The sequence below is a fragment of the Chanos chanos genome, chromosome 2 (assembly GCF_902362185.1).
Source record: "Chanos chanos chromosome 2, fChaCha1.1, whole genome shotgun sequence".
NCBI classification, from domain to species: Eukaryota; Metazoa; Chordata; class Actinopteri; order Gonorynchiformes; family Chanidae; genus Chanos; species Chanos chanos.
The window spans coordinates 28193772-28211271 of record NC_044496.1 but is presented as its reverse complement, the minus strand read 5'-3'; the positions used below and the strand labels follow the sequence as shown (position 1 = coordinate 28211271).

Below are 17500 nucleotides of genomic sequence, written 5' to 3'. Positions count from 1 at the left end.
CCTGGTAATGAGCTTTGGGATCATACATATAAAACACTTCTCCTTTTCAAGTTTTCAAAGTTTTTGTAATAAATATCTGTCTATTACCAGCTGCTTTATCTGCTGTTGGGATTGAATGTATTATGTGTTGCATAAGGGAAGGAAAGGATGGAGGAAAATTACTCAGGAGTTGCAGTGGGACATTCCACAAAAAGGGAAAGGATGACTCTATTAAACCAGCAGAGGAAAACATTGACACCATGCTTAGAGAGCAGGCATTAAACTCAAACACTACCATCTACAGCTACAACCTGGGGGGCGGGGTTTCTGCCACAGGTGTCACAAAGTGCAGGGTGATGTTAGCACCTGGGAGAGGACCAGAGACCAGGACATTGCTTGGGCTGCAGTAAGAGACCTTGAGCAGCTGTACACACACAAGGCAGCCCCACTGTTAGTATTGCAGCATAGCCCCCCACCCTACCCTCCAACCCCCAGCACAGCACGCTAGAGAACAGCACCAGGCTATGGGGCTGGCTCCATCACTACCTCACATTCTTCACACACTCCACTTCTGCTGCTGCAAGACACCATTACTGACTGTTGTCTGCTCCCGCCAGGACCTCCCTCTAACCACTGTGGGTACGTGTGTGTGTGTGTGTGTGTGAGGGAGAGAGAGAGAGAGAAATGAATGTGTGTGTGTGTTTGTGCACACGGGACCGGGGGGGTGGGGGGGTGGGGGGGTGCAGGGAGAGAGAAAATGAATGTGTGTGTGTGTGTGTGTGTCCGTCCGTCTGTCTGTCTGTCTGTGGTAGGTAGGTAGAGAAAGGCTCCAGTGTGAGGAGATAACAGATGTGTTTACAGTAATGGCCTTCTTACAGCACAGGAGTACAGGTGTGATCCTACAGCCTTTACACCACACTTATGCTGCCAGAAACACAAGCTTTTCACAGGACTGAAAGTGTGAGTAGGGTCTACAGCTATGGCCTCTGAAAGGCAGCAGGGTAACTTAGCTAAATTAATGTAAGGGGACAATGCTTTTTCTGCTATAATGTTTCAGTGATATGAGTGAATTAGATGGTGGAGGGAGGGTCAGTATTAGCATATGTGACTGAAAATCTACTCCACTACCCATGTTCCCACAAAGACTACTTCTCCCATGATATGACTCTCATAATGTGCTTTCTCCTGTCAAAGTAATGAATTTTGGGAATGCCTAAATAGGACAAATGCTGAAGAATGAGCAAAGAGAAGGGGGATTAAATGCCCCCCCTTGTGAAGGAGCTTTACCACCAAAGCTTAAAAAAAGAATATTCAAACATCAAAAACAAACAGAAGAACAGGGAGAGAACAGAGAAGAAATAAGAGTCTGCAAGAACTTCCAGCAAACAAGATCCAAAACCCATCAAACTCAACAGCAGGACAATGGGACTCAGGTCCAGCTGCAACAGGCAGCTGAGCAGAGTGCCATGAACCTGACTCTACTGCCTACAGCTGAGAGCTTTCATCAAACACCATCCAAACAGCCCTCCACACACTGGCAGTGACTTCACACCACATGAAATGACATCTGGCTTTGTCTGGTCTGTCATTTCAGACCATGCTGACCTACCTGTCATGAAAAGGACTCCTGTTGTGGAGAGACTTACTGTTCAGTGTTCAGCTAGTCCAATTATACACTGCCATTTACTCACAAATAACTGTCCTTTTCGTGTTACTAGTGAGTTTGTGTAAGAAAACACTCAGAATCATGTCCTTATGTGTTCTTTTTCCTAAATCTAACCACTTAAATGAATGCATACACTTTTGAGTTTATGTGTGTGTGTGTGTGTCTGTGTGTGAGTGTGTGTGTGTTTGTGTGTGTGAGAGTGTGTGTGTGCATGTGTGAAACTGTGTGAGAGTGTGTGAGAGTGCCAGTGTGTGGGTGAGAGTGTGTGAGTTTGTGTGTGTTTGTGTGTGAGAGTGTGTGAGAGTGCCAGTGTGTGTGTGAGAGTGTGTGTTTGTGTGTGAGAGTGTGTGAGATTGTGTGAGCGTGTGTGAGAGTGCCAGTGTGTGCGGGAGTTTGATGAAAAGCCTCAGCATTGTGTGCCATGCGACTCAGCACAGCTTTCGTGCAAAAACGTGGTCTAACCTCTCCGTCCCCAGTCTTGTGGCCACAGCGTTCCAAACCGAGACAGAACACAGAGAGAGACATTACCATTAACATTTCTCCTCCTGTGCATACATCACCTCCCTGCTGTCCCCAAACCTCCACCCCTGATGAAATTAAACTCTAACAGCACTGTCCCCTGAACACACTGCAATGCTTAATGAAGAGGAAGACAGAACTTTTTCTCCTCTGTGGAGAGACATCAGCATATCCTACAGCAAAACAGAACGTGAAATCACTTTGCAAACCATTTTCTTCACTGTCATCCACTACCATCTCTAGGACTCTTCCTAGAACAAATACAGCGAGACACTTATTGCACACACAGTTATGGGACAATCTTTGATCAACTTCAGAGCTTCACCTTTTCTCTTAGAAACACATTTTTCAAACTAAATAGAACAGAAAATATGCAATTTTGTACATTGGGTGGACTGGGCATATAAAGAGGTTAACATGAGAACACTAATGCATGAGAAATGTTCTTTCTGTTCTGTTCTGTTCATGTGTCCATGTACATTGTGGTTGCATGAGAGCCGACAGGCCTCACCTTGCTCATTTTGCTCTTGCTGTCTGCTGTAAGGAAGGACATGTTGTTGATCTCATTCATCACCACAAAGTTCTGTTCCTCACGCTTGAAGTTCTGCATTGATCACAAAACAGAAGACTTAAGGACTTTAAAAAAACAGCTGGAGTAGCAACAACAGCTGTGAAAGAAAAACCTTAAAGAAAACCTTAAAACCTCCTTCTAAAGTGTCTATCTAATGCATATCATGCCAGACTCAAACACAAACATAAAGAGCAAGGCAGAGTGACTCACGTGAGACTTGGACCAGAAGATGAAAACTTCACCAACCATCCTGAACAGATCCTCAGCATCGGGGTCAGGACAGGTCAACCATCTCGCTCTTTTCACAACAGAAAGTGAGGTGAGGTCACAGTAACTGGCTGGCTTTGACCATATCAATCATCCAAAGACACATCTGTGACTGTAGCCAAACTGTGTCTTTAGGGATGAGTCATGGAAGATATACTGTTTCTGTTTGAGTGTGGTGCTTTGTTTCTCTTTTGCTTACAATATCAAAGTGTCTGGGAGCATGCAACAGTAGAGAAATTTAATATTCCATAACTATACTCTTAAACTCTGCCCCTTTACCATGTCAAGATGCATACTCCAAAAACTGTCCTTGAGCAGGTCACATGGTGGGTGCAGGTACCTGTTGTTGTCCACGTAGCGAATGAGCAGAGGGTAGAGGGCATACAGGTCTCTGCAAAGCACAGCAAATTCGTCCCGAATGGTTCCCTGCTCACTGTCCACCTCGGTTTTGCCCTCCATACGGAGATGCTCCTCCTCAGCCACCACCTTCCCACAGCGTTTTTTCAGTTTCTCCATGGTGGGGATGAAGTGGGACTTTAGCATCTCAGGTTTGGCCCTGCTCACAATAGGCTGGGCAAACACTGCATGTCAAACCCAGAGAAAAACACAAACCCAAAGTCAGGCACACTATCATAACTGATCTAATACCTGTGCCCATGCCTCTGCCATTTAACAAATATCTAACAGGAAGGGCATGCTTAAAAACGGCTTTAGATTTACTCAAAAAGACTGAGGCCAATGTGTGAATATTACGTAGGCTTGTATTTTGCTACTGACTTCAGGTACTTTTATTGTTTTACTGGTGATACATTCACATTCCATGTTGTTGCTCTGAACAAACCACAAAACCCAAGACCGGTAAGAACCTCCACATCTCTCCTCACTAACCAGCCAATCTCTTCATCCAGGAAGCTTCATCAATGCCCAGGTTATTGACCACGATCTTCATGATGCTGCCCAGCAGCTGGTTGAGGTGTTCTGATGTGACCTCTGTGCACAGCTGGCCTTCCTGCTCAGGGAAGTTCTCAAGGCCCCTCTCCCACCAGCGTGGCAGATAGTTACAGAGCATAGGCAGAGTGATCTCGATGACGTGAGGCATCTCTGTGTAACGGGCTCCAGACTCCGCCAGGTCTCCAATCTCCTTCATTATAATGTCCAGTTCAGGGATATCTGGACACAGCTCCTGGACCTGGCTTGGCAGACCCAGAACTGTAGCGATAAGAAGGGAGGACAGACAGAAATGTGTATGTATTTAGAGCAAAATTCACTGGACTGATAAAAACAAACTGTCAGTGGCTCTCACGAGTGCCTCGTGCGTTTTATTAATCACAGTATAGGAAACACGCACATTTCTGCACAATTTTTATATCTGAAATGGCACTAGACATTCTATGGAGGCCTAATCAAACCCAATAACTTAAGGTTTCATCATTTATATTAAATATGCAATAACACAATTATGACTTCATTATAATGCATTAGAACTGCTTAAACTGACGTAACACATACAACCAGTACTTTGCACCTCTCTATAATATATAGTGGCTGAGATGTTACTTAGTGAAACTTCAGGTACAGCACTTACTGCTTCTTTCCCTGGGGGTTTTGGTTGTGTAGACGGAGTAGGCATTGAACTCATTGAGGTGGGGTTCCAAGAAGGCCACGGGCATTGCAGCAGCCAAATGTGCCAAACACTCGCCAAGAGCCGGCCTTTGTCTGTTTACAACACGCGATAACAATGTTATCAACAATGTAAACATCAACCCAGATTCATATAATACAAAAGTCTAGAGTTGTAACTGACTTCTCAACGTGAGGGGTTTTCACGGTGCCCAGAGAATATATACTGCACATGATCCGATAACAGGACATCTGGAGGTCGTCCACTATGCACCACAGGAACAGAGAGAGACAAACCATCACAGTCATTTGTGTATCATACATCATTTGAGTTTTTGATAATGCAAAATGTGGAAACGGACAATGAACAGATAAGAGTAATACAAATATGCAGACTCACGGATGACATCATCTCCAAACTGATGCTGGGCAATGTGATCAAACAGAGAGGTGAGCACTGGAAGCAGAGCAATGGTGGTGTAGTTGATGTTCTGGGACACACCCTTGACCTGATGAAAGCGACAAAAAGGCAGAGATTGATTAAATAATGCTCTCTCTCTGTGTGTGTGTGTGTGTGTGTGTGTTTGTGTGTAAGAGAGGCTGGAATACATATGTCAACGAACTCATGTTTTACGGGCACATTCGCAAAATTTCAATTTTTGTTTTATCACAAGATACTAAAGTTCAGATTCAGGGCTACAAAATGAGTAATTACTTGCCAAGATTGACCAAATACTTTGGCTGTAATGCTCAATAGAAAATTAGGATTTTGCAAACCACAGTTCTGAGAAATCAGCCTTTTTCATTTTCTGACCTACTCAGCTCTGACTGTGAAGCTATCCCAGTATGCAATTGCCTCTGAAAGGCTGGAGGACTAATGGCTGCTGATGGCTGGAAAATCCTTCCCATTGTTCTTGTGAGTGGTGTGAGTGTTAATTTGCATTTGAATAGTTGGAGGACTACCTGGAAGGACTACATGGACTTGGGCAACTGTTTCAGCCACAGTGATTGGCTAGGCTCAGCATTGCGTTACAACACCACAAAAGAAGAAAAGCGATCAAAACCCACCACAGAAGAAGGACATTCTTTCTGGTTTCAGTCATAAATCCAGTATTATTTATTTTTTATCAAAATTGTTTTGTGTTGCAAGTTGACATCACAGTGAATGTGAGAGGGTGATCTTGAACTGCATAACTGTATCAAAAGACGGAAGCATACGACCAACTTGCCTCGATATTTCTTACTTTTTTCATATTTACAAATCACTTTCAGTTTCAAAAAGAGGGCGAATGGTAGATAAGCACGTCAGGAATTTGAATCCACCACTATCTCATTTTTGAAAAAATATTTATGCTCTGCGGTTTTTGTGCTCTCCTGTAAAGTTGACGTGGCCACGATGTGGAGGGTTTACTCGCGTCGGGTCACTTATGTAAAACAGCTGGGCAGAAAAAAGGGAGTAACAGGGTGCTTTTTTTTTGGTCTGACCTGATTTTTGGTGGACACTTTCCCCAGTTTGAGGTTCTCTACCATCTTCTCAATGTCATCAGCAGCACTCTCGAAGAACGAGCGTACACCAGCTTTCACAATCTCAGGGCCAGATTTCATCACGGTCCTGAGCACAGGAAACAGTGCAAGGACAGAGTGACAAACAAACAAAGAGCAGAGAAGGGAATCAAAGCAAATGTGTTCTTGAGAACAGTGGCCACAGGACTAGCACAAATAAAGAGAAATGTTTACCTGGCATCCAGTGAGCGAGACAGGATGTGCAGGCAGTTCACCACTGCAGAAGCATCCGTTCCTGTGCACAACAGATGTGATATTTACAATCAAAGCTCTAGATGGCATTGGAGTTACAGAGGTTCATAACTTAATTCTGTGCCCTGCACCAATAGTTATTTACACTCAAATTACACCAACAACCTTGAAAAAGCTGTAACTATAAAACTATTCTGCTGAACTTAAAAAGGTGGCGGGTTGTGTTGCAGTGAGCTACAGCTGGTTTTAGTTCAGTTATCCAGTCAATCACCAGTTGTACTGGGTACCACAGTTGGAGACAGAAAAACATTATCTCACACCAGGAAAACCACTGAAATACCAATAAGAACCCCAAATCCAAACAGCAATGTCCTTTCATGTCTCTGACACGCATCAGTGTCTTGGAGAGAACTAATTTCTAAATAGCAGAGTGACAGTGCTCCTGAAACATGAGTGCGAATGACTTCAAGAGTTAACTAATGCACACAATGTCTCATGCAAACCAAGCTAACAACAGCATGAGCTTACCCATTAAAACAGATAAAAAGAACTGACCTCATGTAATGTGTGATAAAAAACAAATCAGTGGGAACAGTTCTGAAAGTCAGGAATGCTGAAGCATAAACAGCTAAATTCCACTAGCTGTGAAAACATCATTTTAAATTGCAGTGCTTACTGAGTCTAATTAAGTTACAGTTGCCCTCTGCACGAAAAATTAAAATATATGCTATGAGTTCATTAGACTGCACAGAACTGTTTCCCCATTGAGTTAATCCTATGCCTCTCAGTTTGAAAGAGAGCAACTACTGCTCTATGTTGATTGTTAGTTCAGTGAAAAACAAGAAATAGACTAAGAATTGTAGCAGATCTGATTCTCGTTGTTATCTTTCAACTACGAAATTTAAATGTTAGCATTGCACACTACAAGTTTGCAAAAGAAAGCTAAGACATAAACCAGCACAGCAAAAGCCCAGCAAAACACAAAGAAAGAAAGAAAGAAAGAAAGAAAGAAAGAAAGAAAGAAAGAAGGATTAAAAGAATAGCAATAAAATTGTTAGGGCCTCAGTGAGAGAGAGAGGCAGAGAGAGAGAGAGAGAGAGAGAGAGAGAGAGAGAGAGAGAGAAAGAGAGAAGCTACTATGGTCAGTCCTTAAGAACACAAACATTAAAGATGATGAGCTGTTTAATTAGAATGAGAAGGGTATGATTAAGGCAAGAAGGAGCAGAGTAAACAAAGAGGGAATGAGAAGGAGAACAGTGACACTAGCCCTTCATGCAGATTCCTTACCAAAGAGGGAAACCCTGTGTCTCACCAGAGCAGCCAACTTACAGAAGATACTGAGGCAGGAAGAAAGAGAGAAAGAGAGAGAGAGAGAGAGAGAGAGAGAGAGGAACGAAGAACAGGAGCAAGGGAAGGGAGGCAAGGGAAGAGGGGGAGGAGATCAATGTGGCTCAGAAAAGAAAAGAAGGATGATAACGAGATGAAGAGACACAGAGGAAGGTCATTTGGAAAAGTGGAAGACAGAGCAACACAGGGAGAAGGTTGGGCAGGATGCAAAAGAGGATGTGGTGTTTATGTCGAAATATCACCAAGGTTTCCATGCACCAAATTGCTTACACTATTTAGTACAGCATGTAAATATTACTAAATAAACTTTAAAGACTAAACCTGGCCAAGGGGAATCATTCTGACAGTCCACAGATAACGCATATAAAAACGGTGATTATATAAACTCCATCCATAGGTCAGGCTGTGAACAGTCTAAGGTTTTGTGGGAACGATCACTGCTGGTACAGAGATAAGGATCAAAGCACTTGTGGGTGAGTTACCTAGCGATCATCTCCTTCTCCTTGTTGGAGGAATGCCCTCCACTGCCCAGAATTTTGGCAGGAGTGGACAGGAAGTAGAGGCAGTGGTTCTTAAAGTACTGATTGACCAGTGGCAGCAGGATCTGACAGCAGGAGAGCATAAATAAAGTTTGGGGTGAGTGGTTCTCATACCAGTGCTGCTCTGATAAGAATGATAAAAGGTTCCTGCATTGGGTACTATTCATGAAAAACTGAGGGCTAGGATACAGTGAATGGCTATTTCGTACAATAAGGCTGAAGTGGTCTGGCAAACTCACCTTGGCAAAGAACTTGATCTCCTGTTCATGAGGGGATTTCTCTACTCTACCACTGCTCACAACAGCCTCTGGAGGCAGACATGCCCACACACAAACATACACACACAGTTTATTGACTATTTCATGATTGTGTGAGATTTTGGATCTTATTAGAAATTTTAAGGAAACTGTAACAAGTTTTTATTCTCTGTTTATGGTTTGAGCCTTACCCAGGTGGGCGATGAACTCCTGAGCAATTTCCATCCACTTCAGTAACTTCTGCAAGAATCCATAAGCAAAACGCTTCTCAATGGAGGAGATCTCCTGCTCCATATCTTTCAGGCCCCTGAGTAGTTTTGTGCATGTGTGTGTGTGTGTGAGTGTGAGAGATAGAGAAACCAAGAGAGACAGACATAGGGAACAGACAATTAGAACCAAAAAGCAAAAAATACACTGAACTCCAGGGCTGCCATGGAACAAGGGGAGGACACTTAAGAGAAGGACAGAGATAAGTTATGATCAACATAGACAACACTCAGATCATTACACAGAGAAGAGGCTGTGCTATGTAATGCTGTGCTGACACACTTCTCTAACAGGTTAAGACTGTGTTACCTAGTGACAGCGTATCCATTGAGCTGGAGGAATTTGAGCAGGTCCTGGGCTTTCTCCCTGTCACGTGCTTTCTCCTTAGCCGTCAGAGTGTCGTAAGGCACCAGCAGAGGATGTGTACCGCCCCCTACAGAAGACACAGTCAAGCACAAAAAACAATGATCTTCAGATGTTTATATCCTGCCAATGGCATGTAGATCATGTCCATCATTGTGTTTTCACACCGTCAGCCTATTCTGATCGGAGTCTTCTGTTATCCTACCTTTAGCCTGAAGCTCCAGCTTCTTCTTACGGCCCCAGGTGTTGTGATAGTTCTCAGCCAACTGTTCAGCCATGGACTAGAAGGAGGAGAACAGACAGAAATGAAAAGAGAAAACAATGTAGGGGCATGTAGTCCAAGCATGTGTAGGCCAAATTACAGACTTAATTCTAGCCAGAAAAAAAGACAGAGAAGGGAAAAAAATGCATGGATCGATAAAAAGCGACGGAGGCAGAGTGGTGGTCATTACCTGCAGCTCTCTGGACAGTGCCATTCCCGTTAAGTCTACAGGCTGAGGGTTGTAACCCTGACTGGGATCATAAGTAGCCTATAAGGAGATTAGGGAGATGCAGTTACAGTTAATGACATGAAACAATGAAACAGTTCATGGGAAATCATCTGAAAACCCACATCTCATTTCTCCTCTACCTGAGCTGTGTGGGAGATCTTCCTGCTGGCTTTCTTTTCTGTCTTCTCTCCTTCTCCGTCTCTCGCCTTCTCCAGCGTCCATTCCCAGGCTAACATGGCCTTTATTGACTCTTTAATGGGCCAGCGATAGATCTCCTTATCCTGGAGAACCCAGAAAAACAGATTTATCTCGCACACTGGTGGACAACTGGCAGTAAAAGTCAGATAAGGACAATTAACGGCTGTGAATCCAACTGTAGTGAGAGTGAGATGGAGGTTAAGCCATTTGCCATCAATATTTGCCTTTCCAATTATAACTGCCATGAAAGAATGAGTATCAAATAATGAATATGATGGGGCAGTGTGCAGACCTTCTCAGAGAATGTCTTGTATGGGCGGAGCATGGGGTGTGTCTTGGCATCCTCATCCAGGACCTCTCCATACGTCCAGTTGTTCTGGATCTGTAAACACAACCACATCACAGCTATTGACTCAGCAGATTAAAAGCTTAATTAATAATAGCTTAACAGCACTTGTTTTGTCCTTAGAGATGAAGGCATAATACAAACAAACCTGATGTCATGTGACTAACCTTCTCAAAGGCCCACTTGTCATGTGTATGCTCTGCATACTTATTGATAAAGGGATCCAGTCTCTCTGGGATAATGGTGCTGTGGACAATCAGGGAGCATGTTAACAAACCACTGACATATGAGGAAGTACTCACCTACAGAACCTCTTGTCCTCTCTAACCATTGACACCATTTCATCTGTTACATTTCTACTACGGTTTGTCTCATCTCTCTTAAACTCCCTGTGGAGATATGACTACTGTTTTATCAATGTTCTCACTTCGTGGTCTCCACAGGCTTTGGGTCAAAGTTGCCCTCAGCATCGACAGAGGCTTTTTTCTCAGTCGCAGTGTAGCTAGCATCTACGTAGTCTGGAGGGATGGCACCTGCTATTGCACAGATGCATGGCATGGCAATCTTAAACAGCTCTGCATCATATTTCTGCCCAAGAAAGAAAACACGGAGACAAGCAGGACAAAACATAAGAAGTGCAGCTCCGGGCAAGTTTATTTTAAAGTGAGTCAGTGTCCAATCCATTTAGTACGTATGTTAATCTCCTACCTTGTGCGCCAGTGACTCAAAGATACCCCAGAAGAGCTTGCGAGACAGATGCAGCTCCTCCTCTGACGTGACGCCAAAGTTGGCCCATCCGTTAGGAAGACAGTAATACTTCCAGCAACGCTCATAGTGGTTGGTCAACAACTACACGAATCACATAATTAAATTATAACAGACTGACACAACTCAAATAACTGAAAACAGATACTTTCCAAAGGATGAATGCTGGTACAACTGGGTCTCAAATGACCTTTTCAGGAATCATAAAGATAAACAAATCCGTTCTGGTTGTACCTTAAGGGGCATCTTGGCATATTCATTAAGGATTGGCACATCGAATACCAGTCTCCTCAGCAGATGCTGCAGCATCGACGGCCGGAGGTACCTGAAAATAAGGAAATATAATATCAAAGACACGTGACAAGCACCAGTTTCACAAAAAAAAAGAAAAAGACTGATCAACCAACATTAAAGCCTCTTGATCACACATCTTTTAAACAACAGATTAAATACTGAAAGGAAATACTAAAAAAAGTGAAACAGATCTATGGATGATTGTGTGCAGTTCCAGTCAAATGAACTAGTCCACAGGGTGTTGTGAGGAGAGTCACTGACTTGACGAGTGACATGAGGCAGTCCTCGATGACGTCTCTCTGGGCCTTGGTCAGGGCACGGCCTCGGGACAGCCTGTAGATGGTGTGCAGCATGGAATCAATCATAATGGCGCGGTGGTCGGTGCCAGCAAACAGCGGGGCACATTTGGTGAGCAGGGGAAGAACCGCTGAGCAAAGGTACCGGTTCAGCGCCAATGCCATCTCTGTGGTGCTGAACGCTGCCTGGAGGGGAGACAGTGAGACAAACACAAGGTCTGAACCAAGAAATCTTACACGCTGTCTGTTTTCAGCTGCTTTAGACCTTCTTAGTATTTGTTTTTGTTGAAATAACCACTAAAACACAGTGTTTATGTCTCTTTCTAATTAAACTACACACATTAACACACTACACCTGACATATGATTTAATACATGGTTTTATAAATGAAATGCTTTGATATTTTACAGAGAGGAGCATAAATGAAAAGCATTTGACACTGCATGGGCAGGCCTAAGAAAAGAGGAGACTGACTGTATCCAGTGAGGCTGCAGCTCTCATGTCAGGCAGGAAGCCCACTTCCAACACGTGCAACAGGAAGTCCTGGTTATCAATTCCGTACACTCTGTCCAAGAACAGCACCATGGATGCCTTGTGGTCTGGCACAAAACTGGCAGACATTTTGGGCTCAACAATCTGGCCATCTGCATGGAGAGAAACAGAGACAGAAGGGAGAGATCTGAGTGTTGTGCTGTGTTTCTGTCCTAACATTGCTATGTTCATTCCATGCTCTTACTCATATCCTTTGTATCTGGTTAAATGCTCACATTTATTTGACTTGAGGAAATCTGCTAAATGGTGCAATGGTGACTAGCTAAGCTGGATGTTTTCCCCATGGTCCATCGCTCCCTCCCTCTGCCATGGTTCCTTTGTCCCTCTTACCTTTGCCAAAGGTGGGGATCTGCACAGGCAGACTAATGACTCCAACCAGGTCTTCAATGGGCACCAGGGACCTCAGGATTGCCCTGATCCTCAAAGCTTCACCTTTGCCAGCCTGGATCAACTGTGGACAAGAGTGGTTAAGAGTCAAACATCAGCAGTCTCAGCCTCAGTACTGCCCAGAGCCAAGCACCAGGGGATCTCCGTGGTACTTGACCATTCAAGCTGGACTTACGTGCATCTCAGGGGCACAGCGACCCAATAGGTCAATGAGGGCTGAGTAGAAGGACATAATAGCGTTCCCAAGATGCACTCTGTTCTCCTCGTGTTGCTCCTCCCCTCCAAACCTATGAGTCGATCATAGGCAGTTGTAAGGTCATAAAATTCAACTTTGAATTTCAAAGCTCCTCTCTCATAAAATAAAGAGATTTCTACTATCATGTTTTTTGCGCGTGTGCAGAGTGGTTGTGCGCGCGTGTGTGTGCGTATGTTTTTAGCCGCTCAAAACATCATAAAGGGGAAGGTTTGTGTGACATATTCATAAGGTACACATTATGATCCACACATCCAGTATTAGTCTCCTATGTTTCCAAGGTGACTCTGTGTGATGCCTAGTCCATCTACCCGTTCACTTACATGAAACGTCTGTCCTTTTTGACAGTGGGCCCATCTCTGGCAGGGTCCTCTGAAATTTTAATAGCCTCCTCCATGGCAGCAAGGAGGCCTGCACCTCCCTCACCTCTGAGGGCAGGGCCAAAACATTCAGGTCGGCGAATCAGTAGCCTCACCACAACGTTAGCGTTCTCCTCTACACTCTCACCTGCAGATGAAATGTACTGAGTATGTAAGCATGTAAAAGCCACTCTCTTGATACCTCCAGTGGTTTTAGTGCTAAACCCACTGCACAAACTGATGTACAATATAACAGCACAATATGTCCTAGATCAAGAGAATCTGTTTCAAATTACTCTATGTAAAAATAACAAATCAGTGAGCAGGAAATTCAGTCAGTAGTAAACACAGACTGACCATTGACAAAGACAGCAAAGCGGAGAAAGTCCAGATACCGCTCTCCTCCGACAGGGTTCCAGCCGATGTCAGGATAGTCTTTGGACAACAGCACGGGACAGCTCTGCAGGCCACAGCCAGCTAGATACGTCACCACCTAGAGAAAAAGACAGACATATAATGGGAGGGTGGGAGTTCAATTACAAAAAAGAAAGAGATTTTTGATATTTTCTGAGATTTTTGGGTCTCACACACACATGCAAAAATCAGAACTACATCCCTGCAACATGTTGAAGTGGAAAACAAAAGCTGAGAGTAAATTAATAAATAATACGGTAACACAATTAACAGTAAATAAAGAAACAAAAAGCAATCACCACTTTATCAGGTCTAACAGCTATTTCTAAGCCACATCACAATGGAAGATACAAAAAGGGGAGCAAGCTGTATAAGTAACAGTGGACAGACTAAACCCTGAGGGCAGCTTTGGTGAGAATGTAGCCTGTATTACCATCTCCAGGTCTTGCTCCTGCAGAGCCAATGCCAGCTCATTGTTGTCAATGCAGGACGCTGCAGCCACATCCAGAGGAGTGGACCCACGCATTCCTGAAAGAGCAGCATGTCGTTTAAAAGGACTGTTATACTGCATGGTCACTATTTCATTTTACAAGCTTTATCAAAGGTGTGTCGTTCACATGACAGTAAAGTAATGGAGACAAATTAAGTGTTTCTCAATGCCCTGACCATGAACTCCTTACATTAACTCAGGTGTTAAATCAAGCCTTTGCAGTATGAATTCTATAGTTGTTTTGTTAAAAATACAGACCAACACACTGCTCTGTGCTCAGTGAAACGCTGCTGTGTTTCTGCATCCTGTCTCACCTAGGCCAATGCCACTGTTCTGCAGCAGGTAAGAGAGGTGGTCGAACATGGAGCGCTGGTTCTGACGGCTAATTCGACAGAAGTAGCACAGGAAACGACAGCAATTGGTCACCATCTGCGGGAACCGGATCTCCTGCAGACAGGATGAAAGGAAGCAGAGGGAATTCAAAGAGAAGCCCAAAGTAGACCAAAGCCTGAGGTTTGTCTAAGGTCACACACATACACACACACACAATACCTCTGCTTATGTTTGCTAATAAAGTCCCTGCTGTACCTTTGAATCTCCTCCACCACCCAGCACATTCACCATGACCTCCATGACCGTCTCATGCATGCCCAGAGCTCGCATCAGGTTAGGGTGTTGGTAGAACACCTTGTTGTTCATGATGTTCCTGAGATAAGAGAGAACAACATAGACTCATGGACTTACAGTACAGTTTTTTTTTCTTACTTACGTAGGACAGCACTATTCCGATATAGCTCAAACACCTAAAAATGATAACAGTGTAACATCAGCTACATCTGACCAGCTATCAAACCTCACTGTGCTATCTATTTCCACAGAGAGCACCGATGTTCAGAACAGGCACTTTGTGCAATTATTCTTGCTAACAGGCAGGGGCCACATGCCCCTGTTCTTACACGAGCAGTGCAGTGATTTTAACCAAGCATACTGACCCTATACTCTGGATCATCAGCCTCTCCTCCTCTGGGCCCATCTGGACGATGAGCAGGGAGCGGATCTGTCCCAGGCACTCCAGCAGTTCCATGGTGTCCTGAACAGAGACAGCGTTGATGGCGTAGGCCTTGGGCAGGGCGCGCATCAGCTCTCCCAGGCCGTCATACTGCCGGTGTAGCAGGCTGAACATGAGGCGCACCAGCTCGGGGTTCTGGATGAAGGATTCCTGAGCCCAGTGGATCATTGTGTGGGACACGAGCTCCTGTAAGGTTCCTGTAGACGGGAGACATTACAGTCAGTCAGTCAGCGTAACGATAAGAGCAGTGCCAGACCAGGCTGGTGTCTCTGTGACAGAATGTTCTGAAAGACTTTGAAACAAGTCAGAACTATCGATCATTTCTTAAATTATTTATCTAATGAGAATTAGCTTTAGTACTGCTACTGCATGTCCCTTATACAAACAATATATTACATGTTCTAAAATCTCCCCTACCATTATGAAATGACCTCATACACCTATCCCTGCACATTCAACTGTTATCACACACTATATTATCATGTATGTGACAGTCCTAAAATGATCTAAAAATAAAATCCATCAGTGCATTAATATCCATCAATGCCCCGTTTTTGTTATGTTGTCCAAATCCTGCCGACGTCACCATAACCTCTGTCACTCACTGGGTTTGGGCTCTTCCTCAGGCTCGGGTTCCTCTTCCTCTTTCTTCTTACGGAAGTTTTTGACTTTTTCAACCAGGCTGAGCAGTCTTCCTCTTAGAGAGGTGTCCACCTCTTCCTCCTCCTCTTCTTCCTCTACATGCACACCTGAAATATAGAGAGTTCAGATTAAGCAAACAGAATATAAGCACGAACACTTCATTTCTCACCATGTCAACCACAGAACTGCGGGTACCAAAGGCTTCAGTACATGCATAAATGAGCAAACGTGGTGGACTGAATTTGAAGATGGGAAAGTCAGACTGACCACAGTGAGCCAGGAGGTCATTGTGGAACTGCTGCAGGCCCTCCCGAATCTCCTCGGGCACAGGACATTCCTCGTCATCAGGGTTGTTCTTGAAGTTAGTGAGCATAATGACCTGAAGACACATGCAAGAAAAACAAGGATTAACCACTACTGTGCCCCAAAAACACACACACACGATACCGTATGATGTGACTCCAAGACGATGGATGTGGCACCTGTTCCTGTGGAGGAGAGCGGAATTCGCGTGTCTTGCGAGCAGTTTCAGCAGCAGTCATAGTGAAAGCTCTCATCAGCTCGTTGTAGCGTTCACGCTGGTTGGTCTGAACATGCTGCACAAATGTATCAGAGTAGGCCACAATGGCCTCCACTCTGTGTCTGAGCTCACAGTCACAGAAATACTGCAGCAGGGTGCACATCTGACAGAGAGAGAGAAAGAGAGAGAGGGGAGATAAATATGCGCAAGAGAAAAAGAGCATAGATTAAAAAAAAAATTGATTGTTAATTTACTATGATACATGTCAATATATTTCCTGTTTATACACTGAGGAAGTCCAGGCTATACATTTAGAAGGAGAAAGACAATGTTTTATATATATATATATATATATTTATGTTTTATATATTTATATATATGTGTGTGTGTGTGTGTGTGTGTGTGTGTGTGTGTGTGTGTGTGTATACATGCGCATAAAGAGCACAAACCTGCAACTTTACAGACTCTGGCAGCTTCATCTGCAGTAAGCCCTCCTCTGGTGCCTCCTCTTCCTCTTTGGGCTCTGCCTCTTCAACTTCTTCTGCTTCCTTCTCCTCCTCTGCTTTCTCTCCATCCACTTTTTTTCCTTCAGTTCCTTCCTCCTCTCCTTTCTCTCCTTCTTCCTCCTCTTCTTCACCCTCCTCCTTCTTCAGGGCCTTCAGCTCCTCTTCCTCCTCCTCCTCTTCTTCTCCCACTCCTTCATCAACCACCTCTTCCTCTCCCTCTGCTGCCTCCTTTTCCTCCTTCGCCTCCTCCCCGTCTTCCTTGGCTGGGGCCTCAGCCTCCTCCTCAGCCTTTTCTTCCTCTGCCTCTTCCTTGGCATCTCCAAACACGTTGGGGTCAATCATCTTGAGGATGTGTTTGACATCATCGTCATTAAAGATGCCCATGATGAGGAGTGTGCTAATGAGTTTGAGGATGGGCACAAAGTGGAATTCCACGCTGCCCCCCACGGGATCACGCATGGCCTGGCTGCCGTCCATCACAGCCTCTGTCAGCATGTTCAAGGATTTGGTCTTCAGCTCCTGTGAGCAGATCAGAGAAAACAGCTTTCACCACAAGCTAAGCAAACTGTATTTGTACACATTGTTTTTATACTTCTTTCTGATTTTAAAGCCAATTTGTTTTTGACTCTATCCACACTACATGACTCTGACTTGTCCATTACTCATGTAAAAATAAATCTAGTGCTAGGAAATCGGGATTAAAATGCAGCAAGACACTGGACAAGCACTGGACTGTCACTCCTGCTCCATCAGTTCATACCTGCAGGG

The 17500-nt window shown here is 44.2% G+C and overlaps 1 protein-coding gene across 1 annotated transcript in view; it reads right to left on the bottom strand.

Annotated features, from left to right (window-relative positions):
• The window catches only part of ryr1b (ryanodine receptor 1b (skeletal)), an 82586-nt gene that overhangs the window by 24048 nt on the left and 41038 nt on the right, over positions 1–17500 (bottom strand). Inside the window, exons 36-73 of the mRNA XM_030765221.1 lie at positions 17493–17500; positions 16676–17251; positions 16189–16389; positions 15974–16085; positions 15670–15813; positions 14988–15261; positions 14584–14701; positions 14310–14442; positions 13939–14033; positions 13449–13584; positions 13056–13239; positions 12655–12766; positions 12423–12543; positions 12015–12184; positions 11506–11726; positions 11185–11275; positions 10894–11034; positions 10613–10773; positions 10353–10431; positions 10132–10221; positions 9782–9922; positions 9603–9680; positions 9356–9431; positions 9097–9220; positions 8712–8827; positions 8503–8570; positions 8207–8328; positions 7665–7714; positions 6360–6420; positions 6108–6234; positions 5023–5131; positions 4807–4888; positions 4588–4718; positions 3891–4211; positions 3343–3583; positions 2946–3033; positions 2676–2768; positions 2108–2122 (exon numbers count right to left, since the gene is read on the bottom strand). The exon at positions 17493–17500 is cut by the window's right edge and continues 437 nt beyond it. Coding sequence (XP_030621081.1) covers positions 2108–2122; positions 2676–2768; positions 2946–3033; positions 3343–3583; positions 3891–4211; positions 4588–4718; positions 4807–4888; positions 5023–5131; positions 6108–6234; positions 6360–6420; positions 7665–7714; positions 8207–8328; positions 8503–8570; positions 8712–8827; positions 9097–9220; positions 9356–9431; positions 9603–9680; positions 9782–9922; positions 10132–10221; positions 10353–10431; positions 10613–10773; positions 10894–11034; positions 11185–11275; positions 11506–11726; positions 12015–12184; positions 12423–12543; positions 12655–12766; positions 13056–13239; positions 13449–13584; positions 13939–14033; positions 14310–14442; positions 14584–14701; positions 14988–15261; positions 15670–15813; positions 15974–16085; positions 16189–16389; positions 16676–17251; positions 17493–17500 — 5210 coding nt within the window. The remainder of the gene's footprint in view (positions 1–2107; positions 2123–2675; positions 2769–2945; positions 3034–3342; positions 3584–3890; positions 4212–4587; positions 4719–4806; positions 4889–5022; positions 5132–6107; positions 6235–6359; positions 6421–7664; positions 7715–8206; positions 8329–8502; positions 8571–8711; positions 8828–9096; positions 9221–9355; positions 9432–9602; positions 9681–9781; positions 9923–10131; positions 10222–10352; positions 10432–10612; positions 10774–10893; positions 11035–11184; positions 11276–11505; positions 11727–12014; positions 12185–12422; positions 12544–12654; positions 12767–13055; positions 13240–13448; positions 13585–13938; positions 14034–14309; positions 14443–14583; positions 14702–14987; positions 15262–15669; positions 15814–15973; positions 16086–16188; positions 16390–16675; positions 17252–17492) is intronic.